We start from the raw sequence: 27,543 nt of genomic DNA, 5'->3' as shown, positions 1-27,543 counted from the left end.
TAGATTTTCTGGAAATGGTTTTTGTAGCGCTGCTTGATGGCACTTCGCCTTGTCTTGTTATCCTACAAGAAAATGAAAAGTAAGTGTGTGAGTGAATTTTCACTCAGTGAAAGAATATAGTAAATTGATAGTCACTGAAAGCACTTCTGATATAAAAGTAAAAACATACTTGCTAGCACATGAACATTTAAAGTTAGCACAACCCAAAAGTTAAAAACTTTTTCTTTTCCATATCGGAAAACGTGCGATGTGCACTTTTTTTTGTCTAAAAAACTTATTAAAAATAGAAATCATTAAACATGGATTTAATTTATTCAGAGAAGGAACCGGAAATACGTAGTCTGTTGTATCCGCACACATCCGCAGGACTCTAGTGGTTGTAATAATGGATGTTTAAGCAGTATCTGACTATCTGCACACACTGCAAGACAACCTGGCTCGCATATCCAGTGCCTGTCCCCCCATTTCAGGAGGGTGAGTTTGGAAGAGTCTCAAAACGGAGCCGCCAGAATCATTCATGCAACAATGAGCTCGGAGCAGCCGAGCGACAATGAGGAACCCGAGGAGCCGCGCGCTGATGTGCTGCGCGAGGAGGACAGCGATGAAGACAGGGGCTCCACGAGACCATCATCACCCCAAGCGGGCCGTGAGAGTGCCGAAAAGCAGGGCAGCTCGGGGCTCGAGTTGGCCGTAGACGGCGGGACGGGCTCGGGATGCAGGGGTTCGAGCGACTCTCTGTTCTCGTGGATTTGCAACAGGACAATCCGCAGGGGGCCGTTCGTAGACCCCGCGCGGGATCATTACCGTACAATGACTCGACTTTATAAGTCCATGAGCCCGGCTACGGATTCGGTGAACCTTAGTACACAAACTCACGGGGCTGTCTTTAACTTGGAGTATTCCCCGGACGGGTAAGCGCAGAGTCTGTGTTCCCCTTGTCATGAGTCCCGTACTCAATCCAGTTCTCTTCAATATTATGTGCACTTTTGACTAAACATGAAAAAAGATGTCTTCATTGTTAAATCAACCGCATTTTATTATGTGCTGGAATACAATTTTTGGTATTGTGAGGTAACATTTTACATTTTCAACAGTCAAGTCATCTTTATTGTATAAAAATAAAATTTGTTTTTGAACTAAATGTTAAAATACTGATTAATTTAGTTATGACAACTAATATAAGGCCTGGTTTCAAAGACAGTGCTTCGATTTAGGCCTTAGATCAGTTATTACATTTAGTAGCTTTTATAAACATACTTTAGAAAAAACATTACTGGTGTGAATCTTGAGACAAAACAATGGCACTGATATTTAAGATATGTCAGTGCAAGTTGCTTTCAGCTCAAATATGCATTTAGAATTTTAGACTTCTATATTTATTTTAGTGGGGAAATTAAAATGTCTGTCTAGAAAAGGGTGCAAATAAATAATAAAAATGAATAATGAAATATATTGAAATAATAAAAAATGAGATATTAGTCTAGATATTAGACAATTAGAAATGTTTAGTGTAGAGAATGTTGTCTGCTTTTTATTTATAATAAGGTAAATGTGGTACAGAAAAGTTCCCCTAATTGACAAAAACCCTTATGTTTTTTTTTTTAGGTCCGTTTTGACGGTTGCTTGTGAGCAGACAGAAGTGCTTTTGTTTGACCCTGTTTCTTCCAGACATATTAAAACACTGGTGGAGGCTCATGAGGACTGTGTAAATAACATCAGGTACATGTGCACACGTCATATAATAGATTGCAGTGTGTGGGAACCTCAGTTATGTGAGCGAAAGCCCTTTTTAAGGGCTTTTTAATGTAAGAACTAATTCAAAATCATTTGCATGCTGAACACCAGGATATATTGTTCCTGGTATATATTATTCAAAATATTGTTTTTCCATCTCTTACACGTGCATATATATATATATATATATATATATATATATATATATATATATATACACACACACACACTATACTGTCTAGCACCATCATAAAGTTCATGAGGATGACCGCCATGTCGTCTGTGTGCAAAATCGTTTGGTTGATGACTTGATGTGTACTATTCAGGTTTCTTGACAACCGGCTGTTTGCGACCTGTTCTGATGACACCACCATTGCATTGTGGGATTTGCGGAAACTCAACTCGAAGGTGTGCACATTGCATGGCCATGCCAGCTGGGTCAAGAACATTGAGTATGATACACACACTCGCCTGCTTGTGACGTCAGGGTTCGACGGAAATGTCATCACCTGGGATACCAACAGGTACGTGTAGTTGTTTCTGTGTGTTCGCACTTGGCAGGTTTGGTTCAATAAAACAGACTCTGGTGAAGATTGCTCTGTTAGTGCGGTTCATTTTAATAAGTGTGAACGCTGCCATCTGAACCTTGGTACGCACCAAGTTAGGTGGTCTCGTCGGTCTACTTCAAAACAAACTGTTACGGTTTGAATGCTTTATGGATAGAAGACATCTAAAAGAAAAACAGGATTTGATTTCACAAGATGCGACCCTAAAAGAACAGAATGCTTAGCGATACCTGCTTCTTTTTGTCAAAGGAGCTATGTTGCCCATTGCAGTTCGGTACAGGCGTCAAAACTATTGTCTTTGCTGCAGATTTTCATTTGACACCGTTATTAATCCTTTGCACATCTTTACAAGCTCTTTGTGAGTTTTCAGCTGATAAAAATACCATGATATGAACGGACATACAACTAGCACATTTAGCCTAGCACACAACACCGTTTTGGATGTTTGGTAAGTTCTGTAGTAAAATCTCATAAAAGCTGTCCAATCAGGCTGCTACCTTATCCTTATGCATTTTGTTTTGTGTCTTTAGATTCAGAGTTATTTAGATTCAATTGAACCAGGACTAAATGTATAATTTTCTTATTTGAGAACCGAACTACAAGTGTGAACACGCACCCTAAGATTGTCTGTGTTTCCTAGCCATCTTAATTAGGATTGCATTTATAAGTATGTGCCTCATTGTACTTCCTGTGCGTTTAGGTTCACAGAAGATGGCTGTCCACACAAGAAGTTTTTCCACACACGCTATCTAATGCGGATGCGTCTGACTCCAGACTGCAGTAAGATGTTGATCTCCACATCCTCCGGTTACCTGCTCATCTTACATGACCTTGACCTCACCCAGAGCCTTGAGGTCGGGAGCTACCGCATCCTACGGGCCCGCAGGGCTCCGCTCAGCACAGGTACATACATAAAGCATAAACAAATAAGGTATATATGAGTTGGAAATGAAATCAGGAGATATGGAGGCGACATGGAAATGGATTAGTATTCAAATGTTCATATTTGCTACAGACAGCGTTGGGCAAAATTCAGAATTGTAAGAGTGGTCTTCCTTTCAGTTCATGAGTTGGAATTTAAACAGAATTTTATTGATATTTACTGTACTGCGATTCAGAGAAATTCAGCACAAAGTAATTTAAACAAGGGGTTTCATTAATCCAACACCATTAATACAAATAGTTTCCTTGCTGTTTTATTTAAGGTTTCCATGTTGTAGAATTCTTTGTTGTTATGCTCTATTAAGATAATCATCTTAAGGATAATTATGGAAATACTTTTCCGCTGGTCCGTAAAACTAAAGTGAGTTTATTAAATATAATGAAATGTAAAATATTAATTATTAATAGCATAACAATAACATACACTACCGTTCAAAAGTTTGAGGTTGGTAAGATTTGTAAAAAAGAAGTCTCTTAAGCTCACAAAAGCTGTATTTATTAGAAGAAGAAAAAAAGGAAAAACAGACGTATTATTAAAATTTGAAATAACTGTTTTTTTAATTGTAATTTATTCCTGTCATCGAAGCTAAATTTTCAGCATCATTACTCCAGTCTGCAGTGTCACATGATCCTTCAGAAATCATTCTAATATGATGATTTGGTGCTCAAGAAACATTTCTTATTATTATCAATGTTAAAAGTTGTGCTGATGTAATATTTTTGTTGAAATGCTTTTTTTCTTTAATGAATAGAAAGTTCGAAAGAACAGCATTTACTTGAAGTAGAAATATTATAGATGTCTTTGTCACTTCTGATAAATTTATTGCTTCCTTGCTAAATAAAAGTATTAATTTCTTTTTAAATCTGATCCCAAAATGTTTAACGGGTGTGTATGATAACATGTTCATGGGTAATTCATAAAATATTAAGTAATATTAGTTTTAATTTTAAGTATTATTGAAAACTGCAGTTATATAAATGTAATAATAATTTTGGATTACATTTCAAATTATTCTATTTTAATTCTACTTCCTTAAATTTGAATTATTTTGTTTGCTACCTCAGGAACTGAACTGGAATTTAAAGATATAATAATTCAGATCCGAATGGTGCAAAAACCTATAAAACAGCCTGATATGACAGTGAGTTATACAGGTCAAATGTTTGGCGAATCTTGTGCCAGCAGCCATATCTCCCTGTAGCCCAAGACGGGTTGCCCACTGAAGCTAAGCAGGGCTGAGCCTGGTCAGTACCTGGATGGGAGTCTTACTGGGAAATCTAGGTTGATGCTGGAAGAGGTGTTAGTGAGGCCAGCAGGGGGCGCTCACCCTGTGGTCTGTGTGGGTCCTAACGCCCCAGTGTAGTGACGGGGACACTATACTAAATTAAAGCTCTGTGGTCACCAAAGATCCCAGCAAGTCCTTCGTAATAGAGTAGGGGTTTAACCCTGGCATCCTGGCCAAATTTGCCTATTGGCCTCTTCACATCATCTTGGCCTCCTAATCATCCCTATACGTATATATACTGATTGGCTTCATCACTCAGTTTCCTCTCCACCAATAAGCTGGTGTGTTGGGCGTTCTGGTGCAGTATGTCTGCCGTCAAATCTTCCAGATGGATGCTGCACATTGGTGGTGGTTGAGGAGATTCCCCCTTCCATATGAAAAGCGCTATATAAATTTAACAAACAAATATTGTGCCTATTATTATTATCTCCTCTTTCTTTCAGAAGGTTCATCTGCAGGTTCCAGGTCAGCTGGTTCTCGTCACACCATTGACAGCAAAACCCATCCACACAGAGAGGGTAAAGCTTTAGAATGATTTCTGAAAATTGTACATCCATAAGTAGTTTGGTCTTTTGGTTGTTGTGGTTTTACTCGTTTTTTTTTTTTTACTCCATGTTCACATTTTGTCTTTGCCTAGGTTTGTCACCCAGAAACAGTCTTGAGGTTTTAACCCCAGAGATCCCGGGTGAGAGGGACCGTGGGAACTGCATCACCTCATTGCAACTGCATCCTAAGGGCTGGGCCACACTGTTACGCTGCTCCAGCAACATGGACGACCAGGAGGTCAGTGATGGAACCTAAAACAACGTGCAGTCAGACAGCAGAATGAATTTCAACTTATTTCTGTTTATTTCTCTGTTTCTCAGTGGACGTGTGTGTACGAGTTTCAAGAGGGAGCTCCACCTCGACCACCAGTGTCTCCTCGCTGCTCTCTGCGTCTCACGCACTACATCGAGGAGGCCAACGTCGGCCGCGGCTACATCAAAGAGCTGTGCTTCAGTCCTGACGGCCGCCTCATTTGCTCGCCGTACGGTTACGGCGTGCGTTTGCTGGCGTTCGATGAGCACTGCGCTGAGCTGACGGACTGCATGCCTGTGAGGACGGCTCTGCTGCGGGAGGTCCGCTCCATCTACTCTCACAGCGACGTGGTGCTCACCTCAAAGTTCTCACCCACTCACTGTCAGTTTGCATCAGGCTGCCTTAGCGGACGCGTAGCTCTTTATCAACCACACTTTTAACACATACACTGATCGCTGAACTATATCCTGCAAATGGCAGACGCTTTTGATGTTTATGGCGGACGATGGGAGAACGAAACTACCTTAAATGGAGTATTTTTGTGTGTGTGTGTGTGTGTGTGTATGTATGTATGTGTGTGTGTGTGTGTGTGTGTGTGTGTGTGTGTGTGTGTGAGGTCACGCTGCATGTGAATGACCTTGTACGTTTTTGTCATTTTTAGATGTAATTGTTCTTTACACTGTGTAAACTCTGAACTTAACAGTCTATGCGAGAATGAAAGCAGAGCATTAGTGATGGAGGATGAATGAGTCACGTGAGCGTTAGTGGGATGTTTTTTTGTTTGCTCATCCATGCAGCACTGCAGTAAATGCTTAAGCCAATCATTTTTATGGAACTGTACACAGTTTAAGGCAATTTTTGCATTTTGCCAAACATTTTAGACTTTGACAATGCCATATTCATTTTCAGAAGAAAAACCAATTCTGAAAGTCACTTTTACTAATTGTTTGTATTTACTTTTGGACTGCTTGTCCTTAACACTAACTGAGGTCTGAGTTGTAGATTGTCAATGCAGTATGTACCATGTACGTGTGATTATTGGGGTGAATATGACTTCTGTTGATGGTTGATTTTTGAAATCTTCTGATTTCATATGCTTCTGGATTCTACATGGACAATCAGCAGTTATGACGCACATCAGTGAGAGCTTTGTACTCTGGTCATAAAAACAATGGGATAGAGCAGGTTTAGCTGATGGATGAGTGTTTTATATGGCTGGACATGATGAGATTAGTCTTCTCAAGACTACATAGAGGACACAATCTGAATGTTCAGCTTTTCTGGGACTATTATCAGTGGTTCCTCCTCAGCAGTTATTTAAATAGAGTGACCGTACTTAAAAAATGAAATTTAAAAGCAGAGTAACAGTAAAAGTTGCCATAACTTTATTCATCCTTGATTCTCATTTGATTCACTCTATTCATGTTGACATTACTAAGGATGCAGTGCTACAGGTTTATTAAATAAAGAAAGTTTTTCATAGCTTGTGTTTGGCTTTCGGGAAGAAAAATGCTGTAAACAAAAGAGCTGTTTAAGATTTTTAAGAAGAACTAAGACTTGTATTAGCATTCCTTAGACTGATGGAGTGCATAGTGAATATGTATGGCGTCTGACTCGCCTGAACGGATCAGGGATGACACTCGTTTTAAGTCAAGAGCTGCATTGGTAGGGGGAAAAGTAAACTTTTATGGGCTGAATTTTTGTGAAACTCTGGTGTAGATCATACATATAAAATAGAAAAAATATGGAATTGATTAGTTACCAGATGCTTTTATGCTACCATTCAAAAGTTTGGGGTCTTTAGGTATTTTGTAGTGTGAAAGAGTCTCTTCTGCTCAACAAGCCTGCATTTATTCAATCAAAAAATACAGTAATATTGTGAAATATTATTACAGTTTAAAATAACTTTTATATCTGAATACATTTTCAAATGTAATTTATTCAGCATCATTACTCCAGTGTTCAGTGTCACATGATCCTTTGCTGCTTAAGAAACATTTCTAATTATTATCAGTTGAAAATAGTTGCTTAATATTTTTGTGTAAACCGTGATTTTTTTTCAGGATTCTTTAATGGATTGAAAGTTTAAAGAGCATTTATTTGAAACTAATTTTATATGAATATTTTTGGAACATTATTTACAAATTTCTTTTATTGTCACTTTTGATCAATTTAATGCATTCTTGCTGTATATCATAAAAGAGTAAATTTCTTTAAAAAAAAATCTTGCTGACCCCAAACTTTTGAACAGTAGTGTAAATAACTAATTGAAAGTAGAGGTGTGGAAAATAAACTGGTTGGAAGTGTGTAACCCACATTAAAAGTAATGTAAAAATCTTTAAAGTGACCCAGCATAAATGCAACATTTTGAATCAAGATATCCAACTCACAGACTGGTTTCCCTTTCTTCTTAATGAACTTCATTACTGAAAGAAATGCCCTGATACTGTGACGAAGCTGCTTATAAGGCATAACATAATGGACATGAATGTATTTTAGCAAATTTTAGTAACGAATAAAAAGGTAATTGTGACTATCTCACTATTCTGACTTTTTTCTCTCGCAAATTGTGATATAAACTCGCAATTGTGAGATATAAACTCTTAATTCTGAAAAATAAACTCATAAATCTGAGAAATAAAGTCAGAAGAGCAAGATATAAACTCATGTCAAAATTTTGAGCTGACTTTTTTCTTAGAATTGTACTTTATATATAGCAAATGCAAGTTTATATATCACAAGCAGGGGTACAGAAAGGGGTTCACTAAAGCATACTGCCATGATACATTTTCCTCTTAAAATCATTGAGAATAAATTTTTTTAAAAGTTTAAATATTTTATTAAAAATATGAAATGTTATTGATTTGTTGGTTTATTGACAGCTAGCTTTAAGAACTAGAACACATATAGGTTATGCATTTTGATATGCACTTTTACCTGCTAAAATAATTAATAAACCTGTACTAGAAACTTGCTTTTTGTATTTGTCCTACCAGTTGACCAAGTTTGGTTAAGTCATCTGTTGTGCGCTTTGCCACGCTATGATCTTGTGAATTCTGGATCATGGCAACTTAATTGCTCGCATGCAAGTTAATCGATAAAATTGATTAATTTCAGAGTGGTTAAAAAAAAAAAATCATGAATTAAAATGCACATTCAATGTTTGCAAAGTATCTTCAGGCTTAATCAAATGAAATATCATTCATGGCTTTCTGTCCCAGCGGCATGGCAACTGGCAGTGTTTTCATCTTAAGGCCATTATGATGTCAAGATAATTTAGAACGTCCGATAGCTATAGACAGTGCAGGCAAAATCGCACTTTGTAAGGAGTCGGCGAGTGATTGTAAGTACGTTAAGCCTATACTCTTCATCTGAATGTTTCTTTTAATCAATTTTTATATGCTGTTTATATGGTTGGGGGGGGGGGGGGGGGTCTGGGTTCTAATCCGCACTAAGAAGTATAGTTTGTTTTACCCTCCTCATCAAAAAACGATTGTTTATCAGTGGTTGTATATCAAGCAGGGACGCGTTTGTGTGCATTAGTATGTTTTGTGATTTCACCGGAACGAATAGAGAGTCTCTCCGCCACGGATTGAAGCGCGTGTCCGTGTGTGAAGAGCACTTTGATCACTTGATTTCAAAAACAACACATTTCAGCGCTAGATCGCCTCTTAGTTCGCCTCTAGAAACGAACGAAATTAATGCTCTGCTAAAGTTAACTGGAGATGTTTTATTTATTTGTATTGGTAGCCTACATCCGTGCCGCGAGATGTTTCAAAAGTGGACACAATCGACCCTGGCAAAAAGTGGTGGGCCGTCCCGTCCCGTCCCGTCCTGTCCCGTCCGCAAATTATGCCTATCGTATATGTATATAAAATGTCTAAATATTTGTATATTAGTATATACAATTGTATAATAATAATAATAAATTGACAAATAAAAACTAAGACAAATAATTTGTATATTTGCTGAGTCCTGATACGCGTTATAATCATGCCGATCACGAACACATCTTGTCAATAGTCAAGGTAACGTTAGTTTCCTAAGTTCTTAAAAAAATATTTTGCTGTATAATTACTTACTTTAGTATATTTCAAAATAAAAGTATAATAACAATAAACACTTTAAAAAAAACTATAAAGGAAACAGTTTTTTTAAACAGTGATAACACACAATTCATGAAACAACCAGTGTTGGGGAAATTAACTTTTTAAAGTAATGCAATATTTCATTACTTAGTTACTTTTTATGAAAAGTAGCCTAATGCGTTACGTTATTTTTGCGTTACTTTTCCCCATCTGGGCTGGGCTTGCTTGCTTGTTTTTTAATAACAACAAAACAAGTTATATTTTTGGCAAATGTAAAGGCCCTTTCACACCAGAAGTGAAATGAATAATCCTCAGGCTGAAGGAAATGCATATTTACGCATGTATAGTAGAGGGCACCGCTCAAGCAAACCTTTCAGCTACTTTCAGTTTTTCTACTTAATCTTTACACATGGATAAATGTGTCCTATTTGAGTTCACAGTATGACAATTTAGTTAATTATATTATGTGTTTGGCCGGCGTGGGGCATTTTGTGTAGAGTTTTGCAGAAAGCACTGAGAAAATTGGAACGCGTGAGAAAACAGGTGAAATGTGTTAAATGTTTTGAGAAATGTGTCTTTGTTTTGGGAACTAAATGAATGGTTTGGATAATTGGGGCAACTGAATCAGTTATACTGTGTTAACAATCGAGAAAAATTTGAATACAACAACTTAACTTCATCAACTTTGTTGTTATATAAATTTTTTATTATTTTTGTCTCTTTTTCTTCCTCTGATGGACTGCCACTGGGCATATCGCTTATTGTAAATAATAATAATAAATAAATAGGTTGATACATTTAATGAATGTTATAAAACTAAGGCAACCAGCTTCCAGAGCTTCTGGGTGTACTTAAGTAATCTCTTCTCTTCCCTCTCTCTTTCTCTCACAGTGTTTCACAGATAGTTCACTGTTGCACACGAATAGCCATTCAGATAAACACTTTTTTTGAACAACATGTCTTGCAGCCATCAAAGATGCTTATCCATCAAACTGAGCATGTCCACCATGCCCACCTGTTTCACGGAAACAGAACCCTTCAGCCCCTTAGATGAGCATGATGAGCTCATCACAGCCTTACTCACAGGAAGGTGGTGGGCAGTAATGGAGGTAGAGGATCTTTTATGCTCATCATTTGAGTGTGGGCTCACTTCAGGTCAGTGGGGAATAGTGGAGGCCCCACAAGGAGCCTCAGCTCCTGCTAGGTACCAGCAGGGAGAGCATGTACCTGCCCGGTTCCCTGCGGGAGCACCCATGCCAGACAGGTCCCGACAGGGAACACCTGTACCTGCCAGGTCCACATTTAGGAGAAAAGTGAGAATCCCACATAACTGGCCCACCACATCCCCAGAGGAAGCACCTGTACATGCCTCATCCTCAGAGGAAACATCAGTGCCCACTGTGTTCCCTAAGGAAGCACCTGTGCCCAAATCATCCCAAGAGGATGCACCCGTGCCCACAGCCTCCCCAAAGAAAACACCAGTGCCCACCACATCCTCTAAGAAAGCATCTGTGCCCACATCGTCCCAAGAGGAAGAACCCATGTCAACTGCCTCCCAAGGGCAAGCACCTGTGCCTGCCAGGTCCACATTTAGGAGAAAAGTGAGAATCCCACATCACTGGCCCACCACGTCCCCAGAGGAAACACCTGTACATGTCTCATCCTCAGAGGAAACATCAGTGCCCACTGTGTTCCCTAAGGAAGCACCTGTGCCCAAATCATCCCAAGAGGATGCACCCGTGCCCACAGCCTCCCCAAATAAAACACCAGTGCCCACCACATCCTCTAAGAAAGCATCTGTGCCCACATCGTCCCAAGAGGAAGAACCCATGTCAACTGCCTCCCAAGGGGAAGCACCTGTGCCTGCCAGGTCCACATTTAGGAGAAAAGTGAGAATCCCACATCACTGGCCCACCACATCCCCAGAGGAAGCACCTGTACATGCCTCATCCTCAGAGGAAACATCAGTGCCCACTGTGTTCCCTAAGGAAGCACCTGTGCCCAAATCATCCCAAGAGGATGCACCCGTGCCCACAGCCTCCCCAAAGAAAACACCAGTGCCCACCACATCCTCTAAGAAAGCATCTGTGCCCACATCGTCCCAAGAGGAAGAACCCATGTCAACTGCCTCCCAAGGGGAAGCACCTGTGCCTGCCAGGTCCACATTTAGGAGAAAAGTGAGAATCCCACATCACTGGCCCACCACGTCCCCAGAGGAAACACCTGTACATGCCTCATCCTCAGAGGAAACATCAGTGCCCACTGTGTTCCCTAAGGAAGCACCTGTGCCCAAATCATCCCAAGAGGATGCACCCGTGCCCACAGCCTCCCCAAAGAAAACACCAGTGCCCACCACATCCTCTAAGAAAGCATCTGTGCCCACATCGTCCCAAGAGGAAGAACCCATGTCAACTGCCTCCCAAGGGGAAGCACCTGTGCCTGCCAGGTCCACATTTAGGAGAAAAGTGAGAATCCCACATCACTGGCCCACCACGTCCCCAGAGGAAACACCTGTACATGCCTCATCCTCAGAGGAAACATCAGTGCCCACTGTGTTCCCTAAGGAAGCACCTGTGCCCAAATCATCCCAAGAGGATGCACCCGTGCCCACAGCCTCCCCAAAGAAAACACCAGTGCCCACCACATCCTCTAAGAAAGCATCTGTGCCCACATCGTCCCAAGAGGAAGAACCCATGTCAACTGCCTCCCAAGGGGAAGCACCTGTGCCTGCCAGGTCCACATTTAGGAGAAAAGTGAGAATCCCACATAACTGGCCCACCACGTCCCCAGAGGAAGCACCTGTACATGCCTCATCTTCAGAGGAAACATCAGTGCCCACTGTGTTCCCTAAGGAAGCACCTGTGCCCAAATCATCCCAAGAGGATGCACCCGTGCCCACAGCCTTCCCAAAGAAAACACCAGTGCCCACCACATCCTCTAAGAAAGCATCTGTGCCCACATCGTCCCAAGAGGAAGCACACATGTCAACTGCCTCCCCACAGGGAGCACCTGAACCTGCCAGGCCCTCATTCAGGAGAAAAGTGAGCATCCCTAATAATATGAGATTGTATCTGACAAGGGATGTCATCTTGACACAGACACCCTTGCCCTTAAGGCCCCCCAAGGGACCACTTACGTTTGTCAGGACATCAAAAGGAGCACCAGTGCTCACCACATCCCCAGAGGAAGCACCTGTACCTTCCTCATCCTCAGAGGAAACATCAGTGCCCACTGTGTCCCCTAAGCAAGCACCTGTGCCCAACTCGTCCCAAGAGGACGCACCCGTGACCACTACATCTTTCGAGGAAGCACCTGTACCCACCTCGGCCCAAGAGGATGCACCCATGCCCACTGCCTCCCCAGGAAGCACATTTAATTCACTAGTAGCTGACTCTAAACACACTGAAAAAGAGAAGGCTGAGTTAAGAAGGAAGCTCCAGACCTGTTTTCCTGACATTGAAGGTAAGAAATTCAGCCAGGGCCACAACAACAAAAATACTGTTTTCTTTTAGATTATTATTATATTATTTCCAACAATTGTGTCTTAATTAATGTTTTTTATTTCACCAGTATCTGACTCTAAACCAAGTGAAGAAGAGAAGGCTGGCTTTAAGAGAAAACTTACTGACCTGACCTCCGAGGTAAAAACTTCAGCCAGAGCCGCAACTACCATAGACATTAAGATTTCTCTTAAACATTTAGGATACTCGTTAATTCGGGGTTTTTCCCCAGATATCAATTCTTGAACGTAAAAATTTGTCCCCTCTTAATGTTGATTATTTACACCAATTGTGACTTAATGATTTTTTATTTCTCCAGTATCTGACTCTAAACCAAGTGAAGAAGAGAAGGTTGAATTCAAGAGAAAACTCAAGACTTGGTTTCCTGACCTCCAAGGTAAAAACGTCAGCTAAGGTTACAACCACCATAGACATTGAGAGAGAAGCTCATTTCCTGTGCTTTGTAACTTCACAGACCTTTTCCCCAGAGGAAGCACCAGTGCCCACTGCCTCCCCACAGGGAGCACATGAACCTGCCAGGCCCTCATTCAGGAGAAAAGTGAGGATCCCTAAAAATATGAGATTGTATCTGACAAGGGATGTCATCTTGACACAGACACCCTTGCCCTTAAGGCCCCCAAAGGGACCACCTTCGTTTGTCAGGACATCAAAAGGAGCACCAGTGCTCACCACATCCCCAGAGGAAGCACCTGTACCTTCCTCATCCTCAGAGGAAACATCAGTGCCCACTGTGTCCCCTAAGCAAGCACCTGTGCCCAACCCGTCCCAATCGGATGCACCCGTGCCCACACCCTCCCCAGAGGAAACACCAGTGCCCACCACATCCTCTGAGGAAGCACCTGTACACGTCTCGTCCCAAGAGGAAGCACACATGCCAATTGCCTCCCCAGGGGAAGCACATGTGCCTGCCTTGTCTGCCGAGGAATCACCCATGCATGCAGCATCCCCTGAGGAAGCACCAGTGCCCGCTGCCTCCCCACAGGGAGCAATTGTACCTGCCAGGCCCTCATTCAGGAGAAAAGTGAGCATCCCTAATAATATGAGATTGCATCTAACAAGGGATGTCATCTTGACACCTTTGCCCTTAAGGCACCCCAAAGGACCATCTACGTTTACCAGGACATCAAAAGGAACACCAGTGTCCAGCATGTCTCCAGAGGAAACACCTGTACCTTCCTCATCCTCAGAGGAAACATCAGTGCCCACTGTGTCCCCTAAGCAAGCACCTGTGCCCAACCCGTCCCAATCGGATGCACCCGTGCCCACACCCTCACCAGAGGAAACACCAGTGCCCACCACATCCTCTGAGGAAGCACCTGTAGACGTCTCGTCCCAGGAGGAAGCACACATGCCCACTGCCTCCCCAGGAAGCACATTTAATTCACTAGTAGCTGACTCTAAACACACTGAAAAAGAGAAGGCTGAGTTCAGAAGGAAGCTCCAGACCTGTTTTCCTGACATTGAAGGTAAGAAATTCAGCCAGGGCCACAACAACAAAATTTTAGATTATTAGTATATTATTTCCAACAATTGTGTCTTAATTACCATTTTTTATTTCACCAGTATCTGACTCTAAACCAAGTGAAGAAGAGAAGGCTGGCTTTAAGAGAAAACTTCCTGACCTGACCTCCGAGGTAAAAACTTCAGCCAGGGCCGCAACTACCATAGACATTAAGATTTCTCTTAAACATTTAGGATACTCGTTAATTCGGGGTTTTTCCCCAGATATCAATTCTTGAACGTAAAAATTTGTCCCCTCTTAATGTTGATTATTTACACCAATTGTGTCTTAATGATTTTTTATTTCTCCAGTATCTGACTCTAAACCAAGTGAAGAAGAGAAGGCTGAATTCAAGAGAAAACTCAAGACTTGGTTTCCTGACCTCCAAGGTAAAAACGTCAGCTAAGGTTGCAACCACCATAGACATTGAGAGAGAAGCACATTTCCCCCCAAATATTCAGGGTAATTGTCGAGAATGATCTTCTTATTATAAAAAATTAACATCTCTATTTAAACTCCTTTGCATTATATTTCAGTAGAACTAAAATAGACTGTGTCTAAGAAGCCATTAAACCTGTCTGTGCATTAAATGATGATCTCTGTTTTTTCAACGGGACAATAAAGGTGCGGTCCAGCCACCTCTACAAAAGAATGTGTGGGGGAAAAAACCTGAGCCTCCCCAGAACTTGCAAAACACTCAGACGAGGTGGTACCTAAAGAGCCACAAGCAAAGGTTAGTTGCTCCTGTCTCTCATTTGTATTTCATATTTATTAAAAACAAACAAACACATCTTCAAATAAGCTACTTTGTTTGTTATCCTCTATTTAGAATACTTTGTGTATTTCAGTAAAATTCATAGACCACTCATGGTAAAACAAGTGAAGTGATATGTCTTTTTGACCTCCTTCCAGCTTATTAAACCTAATTATGTCTATTTCCTCAACAGGAAAATGTATCCTAAGGATACCAGCGAATGAACGAAGGAACGAAGCATCACCAACATTTTTACTTTGTAAAATGTATTAAATAAATTTTTTAAACTATTTATTTATTAAGACAATACACATGAATTAACAATGGTGTTATAAATTTTACATTTAAAGCCAAAATAGCAAATTTCATGTATAAATATACTATATTCTCTGTATTATAAATATACATTGAAGATAAACAGACTACGTATTTCCCGATTCAAATATTAATATTTTTTAAATGACAACGGGATGTGATTTATATCATTATATCATATTTTGTTTGATTATAAATATGCATAAAGTGAAGATAATCATAGTATGCACGTGTTGCCTGAACAACATATTAAAGTCACCTTATACTACAGGGCCGTTGAATGCTTGAATCTGATTGGTTGACGAACGTTCTAAGGTGTGCATTATTTTCAGGGAAACGCACGGCTAAATTAGTTCCAGGCAGGTCTTGACCGCATTACAGTTCCATATCACTTTGCGTAGTTAACTGTAATAACGGAAAATAGGATACAATTCATTACAAGAATAAACATGCAGCCCCATGCGCTTGATCTGCAATTTTCAATGTCTAGCTTCACAATCAATGCAAACATGCAGTTTAATTTTAATAAATAAAGTAGGAGAGAGCAGGGGCGAAAGTACCATTTTTCAGAAAAACTATTTTAAAAGATGATGGTTTTTGATTGTGATTATAAACTTATAAAAGATGATGATTATAATATCATCAACATCATATTCTGAGAGTAGAAAACCAGCTACAATCTCAGAGTCTTGCTCACATGAGCCGAGGCATTCTTAAAAATCTATTAGTGGTTAAAAAAAACATTAAATTCAGACAATCTCAATGTCTCTTAAATCGCAATGTCCCTCAACCTGTGACAGACCGGCTTATTGTTTTATAACTGAGTTCCTCACTTCCGTTTAACTTTGTTGAGGCGTTGCTGTTGTTCTCGACGGCGATTAAGAATTTTGGTGCTGATGCGGAGTTTGCGCATTCGCATGGCTCGGATCCGTACCTGATCATCCTGGGGAAATTTCCCACCTTTTGCCAGGATGTGTTTTAGGCGATCCTGTGACGTCTTGGTGAGGGTGAAGTCACAGATGGTTGCGTGGGGCTCTGACCCTACAGAGCAGTGGCGGATGCGAGGGAAGTAGCTTTCAGCCCACACCGTTATCTTGTACTCACCTGGGTTCAGCAGACGCCAGTAATCACCATCTAGAGCTACAAACATGTCAATCAAACATTATTATATCCTGTATTGACTAAATTTAACTGTTTTAAAGTGGACCTATTAAGCCCTTTTACAAAGTTTTGTTTTTGGGATCTACTAAAATCAGTTTTCACGCTGATTGGTTGGCTTGGCAAGTATGTTGTGATTGGTCATTTCACTTTCTGAAATGTCACATCCCTTGCCACAACTGCAAATTTCACCTTGGGTGGGAATTATTTAAATGAGGAAACTCAAGACTACAAACGAGGCGTTTCAAAAATAGTGCTTACTGATATAAAGATGAACTCCCTTCCCTTTGGAGCGACTTTGTGCTTTGTAACTTCACAGACCTTTTTCTTGCTCAAACAGCAACGTTACATACTAAAAAAAGTTGAAAATGGAAAAAAAAAAGCATAATAGGTCCTCTTTAATGCTGTTTATTTGGCAAAGTGATTTAAGAGGTATACCAGATCTTATGTCATGGTCCAGGCCGTCCACCTTAATGATAGCATTTGCAATGCCAGCTTTAGTGTCCTTATCCCTGATGACACCCTTTATACCTCTGTGCACCTGCAGAAGAGCGAGAGAGCAGGTGAAAATGGAAAAGGTAAGGATCCTAGTAGGATCCATTGGGATCATGTTTCCATACAGGACAGAGGGGAAATTAACTGACCTGCTCCATGTAAAGCAGGAGGGACTCTTTGTTGTTCTCCCACTCGATAGGAAGCTCACTGGCATGTGGGAATTTATCACAGGACAGTTCTACAGTTATTTCGAAACAATTCGTGTGGAGATAACTAAAGTCATTCATGCCTATAAAGCAAAAAGAAAAGAAAAAGAATATATGACATTAAAACTCATCAGTACATAAAGCCTTTTATATTATGAGCATGAAACGAGGATTGCCACTTAAAAACTAAATTAAGAATGATCAGTCAATTAAAATGTGCAATAAATATTTTACCTCATTATTTACGTGTTTCATTTAACATTTTAAATAATAATTATTACATTAATAAACAATTTCTTCTCTTTTTTTTTTCAATGGCATTTTTAGTCCTCCATAAGGAACACAACTAATATCTGAATATCTTCAGTCAACAGTCTACATGCTCCTGAATATGTTCTACAAGACTTATAACCTTGGACCTCTATTTGAATTACACCTGTGTCATCTCTTAAAATGTACTTTTAGACAGTACCCTGTTGCAAATGAATATTGAATGTTTACTCACTCCCTGGAACAGTGTGTCAGCAGAGCCCGTCTACGGAGAGCCTGTTCCTGTAAGTACCGAATTTTGGTTGTAGTTCCACCAGAGTTCCACTGGGGGCGATCGCCCCCGAGTGCAAAATGAATGGGAGTCTATGGGGCTAGACGGCTAAATTTGTCCCTTTCAGCCGATTGCCGTTGAGAAATCTCAGATTTGATTGTAGGTTTGGCAAGTTCAACATGGGTTATAGGTCGAAAATTGAATGAACGAGTACTTATGTCCTTTCGATTTCTTACAGGTTGAGTTGTTGTTGCCCATAACACGCTAGCATTCTGTTAATGAACGCTGATTGGTCAGTGAAGGACTGGTTACGACCAGATATACCGCTTGATGGCATCGTGGTATCTGAAGCGGGAACAGAATGTATTATTCTAGCAGAAACTCTTCTAGCACGTGTGTTTACCTGTGTCACCTGTGCTGGCGATGCCTCGAGAGAAAAGAAAGTGCAGAGCGCGAAAGCACCACAGTGACTGAAGGATTGCCGTAAAGCAGTATCTCTGGTCGTACGATGTGTATGACGTCATTGACATTTTGAAAGACTTTTTAAAGCAAATAAGTGACTCTAAAAAATCTAACACCCAGCAATGTGCAATTTCTTTGCATCTCCTTTCGAATACAACATTCAAATTACTAGACAAAAAATTATATATTGAGAAAAGTGGATTTTGAGGGGTATAGCTCCATAGACCTCCATTCATTCTGCACTCGTCCTGTGAGCGCCCTCATATGGAATCAGAGAGGAACTGCAACCAGTCAGAAGCCGGAAGTGTAGCGAGAGTGAACCGGAGTGAACCTTCTCCCCTTATTAGACATTCTCTGGTGCCAGTCAGCTCCATTGATGATGTTGTTGTGCTGTATGAAGTCTTCTGAGTGACAGATCCTCCGATCTGGGTTAGCCATCACCAGATTGGTCGAGGCATCGACGGTAGCCAACCAACCAACGGAAGAAATCGTTGTCTGCGGTGGGTGTGTCCTGTTGAGGGATCCAGTCACGTGTGCAGTCGAAAGGGTAAGTGACCACCAGCTCTCCCCCGTGCAGATTAGCACTCAGTACAAAAGGAATATCTTGCATCCAGCTGATAACAGCACGCGTCTCCGGGGCAACCTTAAACATGAACGTGCGAATATATAGTATAGTATAATATAAAATATATAAAATAATATACACTAGCAGTTAAAAGTTTGGAATTAAAAATTTTGTTTTCAAACATGTCTCTGTCTTATTTGATCAATTACAGTGAAAACAGTAATATTGTGAAATACAATTACAATTTAAAATAACTGTTTTAAAGGGGTGGTATAATGCCCTTTTCACAAGATGTAAAATAAGTATCTGATGTCCCCAGAGTGTGTATGTGAATTATTTAGCTTTTAGCTCAAAATACCCCACAGGTATTTTTATATTGCATGTTAAAGTTGTCCCTTTTTGAGGGTGAGCAAAAAAACGCACCGTTTTTGTCTGTCCCTTTAAATGCAAATAAGCTGCTGCTCCCGGAACAGGGGGCGGAGCTTCAAGAGCTGTTCTTTTACCTCACACAGACATGCACTGAAAATTTCAATGTTTATGTTCAAACCTAAGTCAGACAATAATGGAGAGACTCAAGAAGAAGTGACAACATGTAGAATGCAACAGGACATCACATTTCTGAATGGTTAGTTGATGAATCTGTGTAGTTTGTGTAGTATCTTCTAGTCATTGATTAGCATATTCTGTCATGATGATCTAAATTTTAGGGTTGGTGATGTCACTAACCCGGGAGGAATGTCGCGTAGTCCCTACCAGCCATTTGTTGTAATCCTTAAAAAACGATTGCAGATGTTGTTTATGCTCAAACAGCAACATTACACACTACCTAAAGTTAGAAAAGTTAAATCATAATCAAACATTATTGTTTTTTCACAATTCTCTATTTTTATATCGTCTATGAAAAAAAATTGTTTGTTTGAATCGGACAAAAAATGACTGAGCTACACCTGTTTGAAGTTGATAAAGTCAGCAAAGTTGATTTTGAGAGAAATCGAGTTAGTTTTCTGAAGGTTCCAAAACAAAATCACTGTAAAATCCCTGGTAATAACACCAAATTTGGCACACACCAATTCAAAACCAAATAGGCTATCTATAAGAATAATATATATTTTCCCATGATACCACAATTGTTTGATTAACATTAATGACAGCCTATTAAGATTGTAGCCTATTGCACGGATCTAAAATAATGTTACACATGAGATGTTTTTAATGGACAAAGGAAAGGTACTCCTCCCAGAAAACATACAAGTAAAGATACTTTTAGATGTTTAATTGCTTTTTAAGCACTGGGATCGCTAGACAAGGGCTTATAACTAATTTTTGTAAAAACTTCAAAATCTACATTTTTCATGTCTTTGTAGCTCGAAATTATATTTTGAAATCATTCTAATATGCTGATTTGGTGCTCAAGAAACATTTCTTATTATCAATGTTAAAAACAGCTGAAAAACATGCTGCTTCATATTTTTGTGAACAACGTGACACACTAGCCACTACCATTAAAAAGTTTGGAATAAGTAATATTTTGTTTTGCAAATGAACATATTATTAATTTAATTTAAAATAAATTGCTCAAGGATGCATTAAATTGATCAAAAGTGACAGTATAGACAATTATAATGTTACAAAAGAGGCTCACCCTGTGGTCTGTTTGGGTCCTAACGCCCCAGTGCAGTGACGGAGACACTATACTACATTAAAGCTCTGTGGTCATTAAAGATCCCACAAGTCCTTCGTAATAGAGTAGGGGTTTAACCCTGGCATCCTGGCCAAATTTGCCTATTGGCCTCTTCACATCATCTTGGCCTCCTAATCATCCCTATACGTATATATACTGATTGGCTTCATCACTCAGTTTCCTCTCCACCAATAAGCTGGTGTGTGTTGGGCGTTCTTGTGCAGTATGTCTGCCGTCAAATCTTCCAGATGGATGCTGCACATTGGTGGTGGTTGAGGAGATTCCCCCTTCCATATGAAAAGCGCTATATAAATTTAACAAACAAATATTGTGCCTATTATTATTATTATCTCCTCTTTCTTTCAGAAGGTTCATCTGCAGGTTCCAGGTCAGCTGGTTCTCGTCACACCATTGACAGCAAAACCCATCCACACAGAGAGGGTAAAGCTTTAGAATGATTTCTGAAAATTGTACATCCATAAGTAGTTTGGTCTTTTGGTTGTTGTGGTTTTACTCGTTTTTTTTATTTTTACTCCATGTTCACATTTTGTCTTTGCCTAGGTTTGTCACCCAGAAACAGTCTTGAGGTTTTAACCCCAGAGATCCCGGGTGAGAGGGACCGTGGGAACTGCATCACCTCATTGCAACTGCATCCTAAGGGCTGGGCCACACTGTTACGCTGCTCCAGCAACATGGACGACCAGGAGGTCAGTGATGGAACCTAAAACAACGTGCAGTCAGACAGCAGAATGAACTTCAACTTATTTCTGTTTATTTCTCTGTTTCTCAGTGGACGTGTGTGTACGAGTTTCAAGAGGGAGCTCCACCTCGACCACCAGTGTCTCCTCGCTGCTCTCTGCGTCTCACGCACTACATCGAGGAGGCTAACGTCGGCCGCGGCTACATCAAAGAGCTGTGCTTCAGTCCTGACGGCCGCCTCATTTGCTCGCCGTACGGTTACGGCGTGCGTTTGCTGGCGTTCGATGAGCACTGCGCTGAGCTGACGGACTGCATGCCTGTGAGGACGGCTCTGCTGCGGGAGGTCCGCTCCATCTACTCTCACAGCGACGTGGTGCTCACCTCAAAGTTCTCACCCACTCACTGTCAGTTTGCATCAGGCTGCCTTAGCGGACGCGTAGCTCTTTATCAACCACACTTTTAACACATACACTGATCGCTGAACTATATCCTGCAAATGGCAGACGCTTTTGATGTTTATGGCGGACGATGGGAGAACGAAACTACCTTAAATGGTGTGTGTGTGTGTGTGTGTGTGTGTGTGTGTGTGTGTGTGTGTGTGTGTGTGTGTGTGTGTGTGTGTGTGTGTGTGTGTGTGTGTGTATGTGTGTGTGTGTGTGTGAGGTCACGCTGCATGTGAATGACCTTGTACGTTTTTGTCATTTTTAGATGTAATTGTTCTTTACACTGTGTAAACTCTGAACTTATCAGTCTGTGCGAGAATGAAAGCAGAGCATTAGTTTTTCTCCGTGATGGAGGATGAATGAGTCACGTGAGCGTTAGAGAATTGTGGGATGTTTTTTTGTTTGCTCATCCATGCAGCACTGCAGTAAATGCTTAAGCCAATCATTTTTATGGAACTGTACACAGTTTAAGGCAATTTTGCATTTTGCCAAACATTTTAGACTTTGACAATGCCATATTCATTTTCAGAAGAAAAACCAATTCTGAAAGTCACTTTTACTAATTGTTTGTATTTACTTTTGGACTGCTTGTCCTTAACACTAACTGAGGTCTGAGTTGTAGATTGTCAATGCAGTATGTACCATGTACGTGTGATTATTGGGATGAATATGACTTCTGTTGATGGTTGATTTTTGAAATCTTCTGATTTCATATGCTTCTGGATTCTACATGGACAATCAGCAGTTATGACGCACATCAGTGAGAGCTTTGTACTCTGGTCATAAAAACAATGGGATAGAGCAGGTTTAGCTGATGGATGAGTGTTTTATATGGCTGGACATGATGAGATAAGTCTTCTCAAGACTACATAGAGGACACAATCTGAATGTTCAGCTTTTCTGGGACTATTATCAGTGGTTCCTCCTCCTCCTCAGCAGTTATTTAAATAGAGTGACCGTTCTTAAAAAATGAAATTTAAAAGCAGAGTAACAGTAAAAGTTGCCATAACTTTATTCATCCTTGATTCTCATTTGATTCACTCTATTCATGTTGACATTACTAAGGATGCAGTGCTACAGGTTTATTAAATAAAGAAAGTTTTTCATAGCTTGTGTTTGGCTTTTGGGAAGAAAAATGCTGTAAACAAAAGAGCTGTTTAAGATTTTTAAGAAGAACTAAGACTTGTATTAGCATTCCTTAGACTGATGGAGTGCATAGTGAATATGTATGGCGTCTGACTCGCCTGAACGGATCAGGGATGACACTCGTTTTAAGTCAAGAGCTGCATTGGTAGGGGGAAAAGTAAACTTTTATGGGCTGAATTTTTGTGAAACTCTGGTGTAGATCATACATATAAAATAGAAAATATATGGAATTGATTAGTTACCAGATGCTTTTATGCTACCATTCAAAAGTTTGGGGTCTTTAAGTATTTTGTAGTGTGAAAGAGTCTCTTCTGCTCAACAAGCCTGCATTTATTCAATCAAAAAATACAGTAATATTGTGAAATATTATTACAGTTTAAAATAACTTTTATACAGTGTTGGGCAAGCTACTTGGAAAATGTAGTGAGCTAAGCTAGCAGTTACTCTACATTAAATTCAGCTTCACTACACTGAAGCTCCTCCCTGGGAAATGTAGCAAGCTAAGCTACAGTAATATGGCAAAAGTAGCTTACTACTTTTAAGCTATTTTTTTTTTAATTCATTTTTATCATTTTTAAACATAATGTCAGTCAAACAGATAGGCAGGCATACTTTATCAGTTCAATTGTTTATTCACAAACTGTTCCAAACCAATTAAAAATAATAATAATAATAACTATATAAAACTATAACAAAACCAGGTGTTGAGAGTGTGTGCATCTTTCCATTAAGCAAATTTCTCACGTGTCAGCCCAAGGATTGAGATTGGTACGTGATGTCCACGTCCAGAGCAGAATGTGGTGGTAATGCACCTAAAAGCTGGTTGTAGGCCCCTATGATTTTTTTATAAATTTTTTTCACATTCTACATTTTTTTTTTTTTTTCCTGTATTCTGTTTTTTTCCGTTTTAATATTTTTGGACTCCCATTTTAATGGTTAAATAAAATTTTAGTAATCAAAATGCATGTCTAATTAATTGAAACCATGAAACTTATACAATTTAACAATCATCTATTAAAATATTAAAATAAATAAGATTTAGGGCACTATGAATTTTTTTAAAAGAATTTACCAAATTTTCTTTTCTTTTTGTTTTTCTTTTCTTGATTCCATTTTAATGGTTTAATTTAATTGTAATAACCAATGATTTAAGCAAAACTTTCTTCAAAGGTTAAACCATGCTTTTATTTTGACGGGTTGCCGTGTAGACCTTTGAGTCTCTTCTCTGTGTTTGTTTATGATTTGTCGATAGTTTTTCTCAAATAAAGCTAAAATGCTGCTGAGGTGACTCTCAGAGCGGATAAAGTTCATGCATGAATGTCTTCATATAGGCTGAAAACATCGCGAGCGTCATGCATGCCTCAGTGAGTGTTTGAGTGTGTGATAAATGAAACCGCGCGTTCATTCTGGATCCCGTGATTCTGTCCGTGTTTTCCGCATCGCGGGAATGAAATATGGTCCTTGCCAACCGCCGTAAAAAACATGAAGAAGTCATCGTCACTTACTGATTCAGGATCAGTGATACTTAGCAGTTGTATTTCCGATATGAGCTTGAACTTTAGAAATGCTTGGGGAAATGTAGCTTGTGTGTAGTGCTGGACGCTACCGCACTACTTGATCAAAAAAAGAGCTTCGCTACTGAAAAGCTATTTTATCCAGAAAACAGCGACGCTACCACCACGCTACTGAGAAATGTAGTTAAACTAGTAGCGTCACTACTTGTAGCGACGCTACTGCCCAACACTGCTTTTATATCTGAATACATTTTCAAATGTAATTTATTCAGCATCATTACTCCAGTGTTCAGTGTCACATGATCTTTTGCTGCTTAAGAAACATTTCTAATTATTATCAGTTGAAAATAGTTGCTTAATATTTTTGTGTAAACCGTGATTTTTTTTCAGGATTCTTTAATGGATTGAAAGTTTAAAGAGCATTTATTTGAAACTAATTTCATATGAATATTTTTGGAACATTATTTACAAATTTCTTTTAATGTCACTTTTGATCAATTTAATGCATTCTTGCTGTATATCATAAAAGAGTAAATTTCTTTTAAAAAAAAATCTTGCTGTCCCCAAACTTTTGAACAGTAGTGTAAATAACTAATTGAAAGTAGAGGTGTGGAAAATAAACTGGTTGGAAGTGTGTAACCCACATTAAAAGTAATGTAAAAATCTTTAAAGTGACCCAGCATAAATGCAACATTTTGAATCAAGATATCCAACTCACAGACTGGTTTCCCTTTCTTCTTAATGAACTTCATTACTGAAAGAAATGCCCTGATACTGTGACGAAGCTGCTTATAAGGCATAACATAATGGACATGAATGTATTTTAGCAAATTTTAGTAACGAATAAAAAGGTAATTGTGACTATCTCACTATTCTGACTTTTTTCTCTCGCAAATTGTGATAACTCGCAATTGTGAGATATAAACTCTTAATTCTGAAAAATAAACTCATAAATCTGAGAAATAAAGTCAGAAGAGCAAGATATAAACTCATGTCAAAATTTTGAGCTGACTTTTTTCTCAGAATTGTACTTTATATATAGCAAATGCAAGTTTATATATCACAAGCAGGGGTACAGAAAGGGGTTGTTACGTTCCCCAGCTCCGTTGTCTGTTTGTATATGTGTTTAATTGTCTGTCCCCTTGCTCTTGATTACAGATGAGTCACACCTGAGCGCATCCTACTCAAGCTACATAAGGTTTCCGGAACCACACCTGAGGGCGCACACAGAGCCTGAGGACAGAGTCGATGCACTGCCCGTCTTTATAGCGTTTGCAGTCCACCCCGGGAATCAAAAGCGTTCCGCGTTTGGATTTATGTCTTTGTTTGTGAACCTACCGAGCAGTTGATCACCGATCTATTTAATAAACATACCCCTATTTATTTTGACACGAGCTGGTCTGTGTGCGTCTCTCCTTTATGTTAAGGGTGGTGTCCGTCCGCCCGTAACATAGTGGAGGCTCGTCCGAGATTGATAGTTTTGATTAGTCGGACTTTAGTGTTTAGTGTGAATTGCGGAACTTAAGGAAGGCTACAACATTTTGGTGAGTATTCTGGTGAGCAATTATGAATGTCTGTTCATTTGTTTAGTCAAACGTTTATTTTATTTTTGGTGGATATCTCAGGAGGGGGCTCGGTGGGAAGCCTCGAGCTGAGTAAGCCACTGAAGATTGCGTAGATATTTAGGATTTTTTTTTGTTTGTTTTGTGTATAGTTAGTTAGAGAAGCAGGACAACATTTTTGCTTATCAGAATACCCTTTAGTTTGGTTGTATAGCTTGTGATTATATGGTGGCATATTTAGTGCTGGTAACCTATTCTGATTATACTAGCGTGTTGAGTAAATTTGGGGGTGGACAAAAAAATTTTGTGGTCGTTTGTAGCCTATATAGTGCTTTTCGTTTGACCACTTCCCAGCCAACATTTGTATGTGGGGCCCATATGGGTATGAAATGGGCTGAAAAAATGGGCCACATGTAGGATTGTCCGCAGGTTACATTATGGCCCCGTGTTAATTGCCCAGATGAATTTCATGTAGGATTGCACTTGGTACTAGATGGGACCCAAGTGGGCAACATGCACAAGACCCATCTCGGTCCCAGCTTAACCCAACAGACATTTGTATGTGAGGCCCATGTGGGTTTGATATGGGCAGAAAAATGGGCTCTATATGGGATTGTCCGCGGGTTACATTATGGCCCCATGTTAATTGCCCAGATGGATTTCATGTAGGATTGCACTCGGTACTAGGTGGGACCCAAGTGGGCAGCATGCACAAGACCCATCTCGGTCCCAGCTTAACCCCACGACATTTGTATGTGGGGCCCATGTGGGTTTGAAATGGGCTGAAAAATGGGCTCTATATGGGATTGTCCGCGGGTTACATTATGGCCCCATGTTAATTGCCCAGATGAATTTCATGTAGGATTGCACTTGGTACTAGGTGGGACCCAAGTGGGCAACATGCACAAGACCCATCTCGGTCCCAGCTTAACCCAACGGACATTTGTATGTGGGGCCCATGTGGGTTTGAAATGGGCTGAAAAATGGGCTCTATATGGGATTGTCCGCGGGTTACATTATGGCCCCATGTTAATTGCCCAGATGGATTTCATGTAGGATTGCACTCGGTACTAGGTGTGACCCAAGTGGGCAGCATGCACAAGACCCATCTCGGTCCCAGCTTAACCCCACAACATTTGTATGTGAGGCCCATGTGGGTTTGAAATGGGCTGAAAAATGGGCTCTGTATGGGATTGTCCGCGGGTTACATTATGGCCCCATGTTCATTGCCCAGATGGATTGCATATAGGATGGCAATTATAAACAGGTGGGCCCCAACTGGGCTACATGCACAAGACCCATCTTGGTCCCAGCTTTAGTTTTTTTGTGGGTACAAGGTTACTACATGGGCTGAAATACGGGCTGTAAGTGGGTTTGTCCACGGGTTCCATGTTGGCCCCAGCAACTTACTCATTTAGGTTGTATGCAGGATTTCACAGGGCTTTAGGTGGGGCCCAACTAGGAATCATAGGCATGTGGCCCAACTAGGGATCATCTGGGTTCCATCTAAATGAGTAGCAACACCACACAAACAAGTTTTAAAACATTAGAGCACACAGTGAGATT

General features: G+C 40.1%; 3 protein-coding genes across 4 annotated transcripts; 2 read left to right on the top strand and 1 right to left on the bottom strand.

The window, feature by feature from the left end:
- Positions 1-307: 307 nt before the first annotated feature.
- LOC307010892 (DDB1- and CUL4-associated factor 10) lies at positions 308-7,861 on the top strand. 2 transcript variants are annotated; one of them, XM_079635996.1, is made up of 7 exons: positions 308-911; positions 1,606-1,719; positions 2,061-2,258; positions 3,001-3,203; positions 4,972-5,046; positions 5,166-5,311; positions 5,395-7,861. In XM_079635996.1, the coding sequence occupies exons 1-7, from the start codon at positions 526-528 to the stop codon at positions 5,764-5,766; spliced, it is 1,494 nt and encodes a 497-aa protein (XP_079492122.1). In that variant the 5' UTR covers positions 308-525; the 3' UTR covers positions 5,767-7,861. The 2 variants fall into 2 exon arrangements, with proteins under 2 accessions (XP_079492122.1, XP_079492123.1); XM_079635997.1 differs by having other exon boundaries at positions 339-911; positions 4,975-5,046; positions 5,395-7,855.
- Positions 7,862-16,269: 8,408 nt separating this feature from the next.
- Positions 16,270-18,540, bottom strand: LOC307010900 (putative carboxypeptidase X1). Its single transcript, XM_079636007.1, has 4 exons — positions 18,309-18,540; positions 17,308-17,447; positions 17,102-17,204; positions 16,270-16,645 (listed from the first exon to the last, which is right to left on the bottom strand). Exons 1-4 carry the CDS (start codon positions 18,433-18,435, stop codon positions 16,335-16,337), a joined length of 681 nt encoding a protein of 226 aa, XP_079492133.1. The 5' UTR covers positions 18,436-18,540; the 3' UTR covers positions 16,270-16,334.
- An 863-nt stretch (positions 18,541-19,403) lies between these two features.
- Positions 19,404-22,862, top strand: LOC307010898 (DDB1- and CUL4-associated factor 10-like). The gene is made up of 4 exons (XM_079636005.1): positions 19,404-19,557; positions 20,980-21,054; positions 21,175-21,320; positions 21,404-22,862. The coding sequence occupies exons 1-4, from the start codon at positions 19,464-19,466 to the stop codon at positions 21,773-21,775; spliced, it is 687 nt and encodes a 228-aa protein (XP_079492131.1). The 5' UTR covers positions 19,404-19,463; the 3' UTR covers positions 21,776-22,862.
- The last annotated feature ends 4,681 nt before the right edge of the window (positions 22,863-27,543 follow it).

This window comes from Phoxinus phoxinus (assembly GCF_949152265.1).
Source record: "Phoxinus phoxinus genome assembly, chromosome: 14".
NCBI classification, from domain to species: domain Eukaryota; kingdom Metazoa; phylum Chordata; class Actinopteri; order Cypriniformes; family Leuciscidae; genus Phoxinus; species Phoxinus phoxinus.
This window is presented reverse-complemented; position numbering and strand designations above follow the sequence as displayed.

What these genes read in the sequence shown, in the direction of transcription:
- LOC307010898 (XM_079636005.1), top strand. Translation starts at nt 19,464, where the DNA reads ATGTTTATGTTCAAACCTAAGTCAGACAATAATGGAGAGACTCAAGAA. An exon ending in AACCCATCCACACAGAGAGG is followed by an intron (nt 21,055 to 21,174) that starts GTAAAGCTTTAG and finishes GTCTTTGCCTAG; the next exon opens with GTTTGTCACCCAGAAACAGT. An exon ending in GCAACATGGACGACCAGGAG is followed by an intron (nt 21,321 to 21,403) that starts GTCAGTGATGGA and finishes TCTGTTTCTCAG; the next exon opens with TGGACGTGTGTGTACGAGTT.
- LOC307010900 (XM_079636007.1), bottom strand. Translation starts at nt 18,435, where the DNA reads ATGTCAATGACGTCATACACATCGTACGACCAGAGATACTGCTTTACG. An exon ending in CGCCAGCACAGGTGACACAG is followed by an intron (nt 17,448 to 18,308) that starts GTAAACACACGT and finishes TTTGCTTTATAG; the next exon opens with GCATGAATGACTTTAGTTAT. An exon ending in GGACCATGACATAAGATCTG is followed by an intron (nt 16,646 to 17,101) that starts GTATACCTCTTA and finishes ACATGTTTGTAG; the next exon opens with CTCTAGATGGTGATTACTGG.
- LOC307010892 (XM_079635996.1), top strand. Translation starts at nt 526, where the DNA reads ATGAGCTCGGAGCAGCCGAGCGACAATGAGGAACCCGAGGAGCCGCGC. An exon ending in TTGGAGTATTCCCCGGACGG is followed by an intron (nt 912 to 1,605) that starts GTAAGCGCAGAG and finishes TTTTTTTTTTAG; the next exon opens with GTCCGTTTTGACGGTTGCTT. An exon ending in CAGGGCTCCGCTCAGCACAG is followed by an intron (nt 3,204 to 4,971) that starts GTACATACATAA and finishes TCTTTCTTTCAG; the next exon opens with AAGGTTCATCTGCAGGTTCC.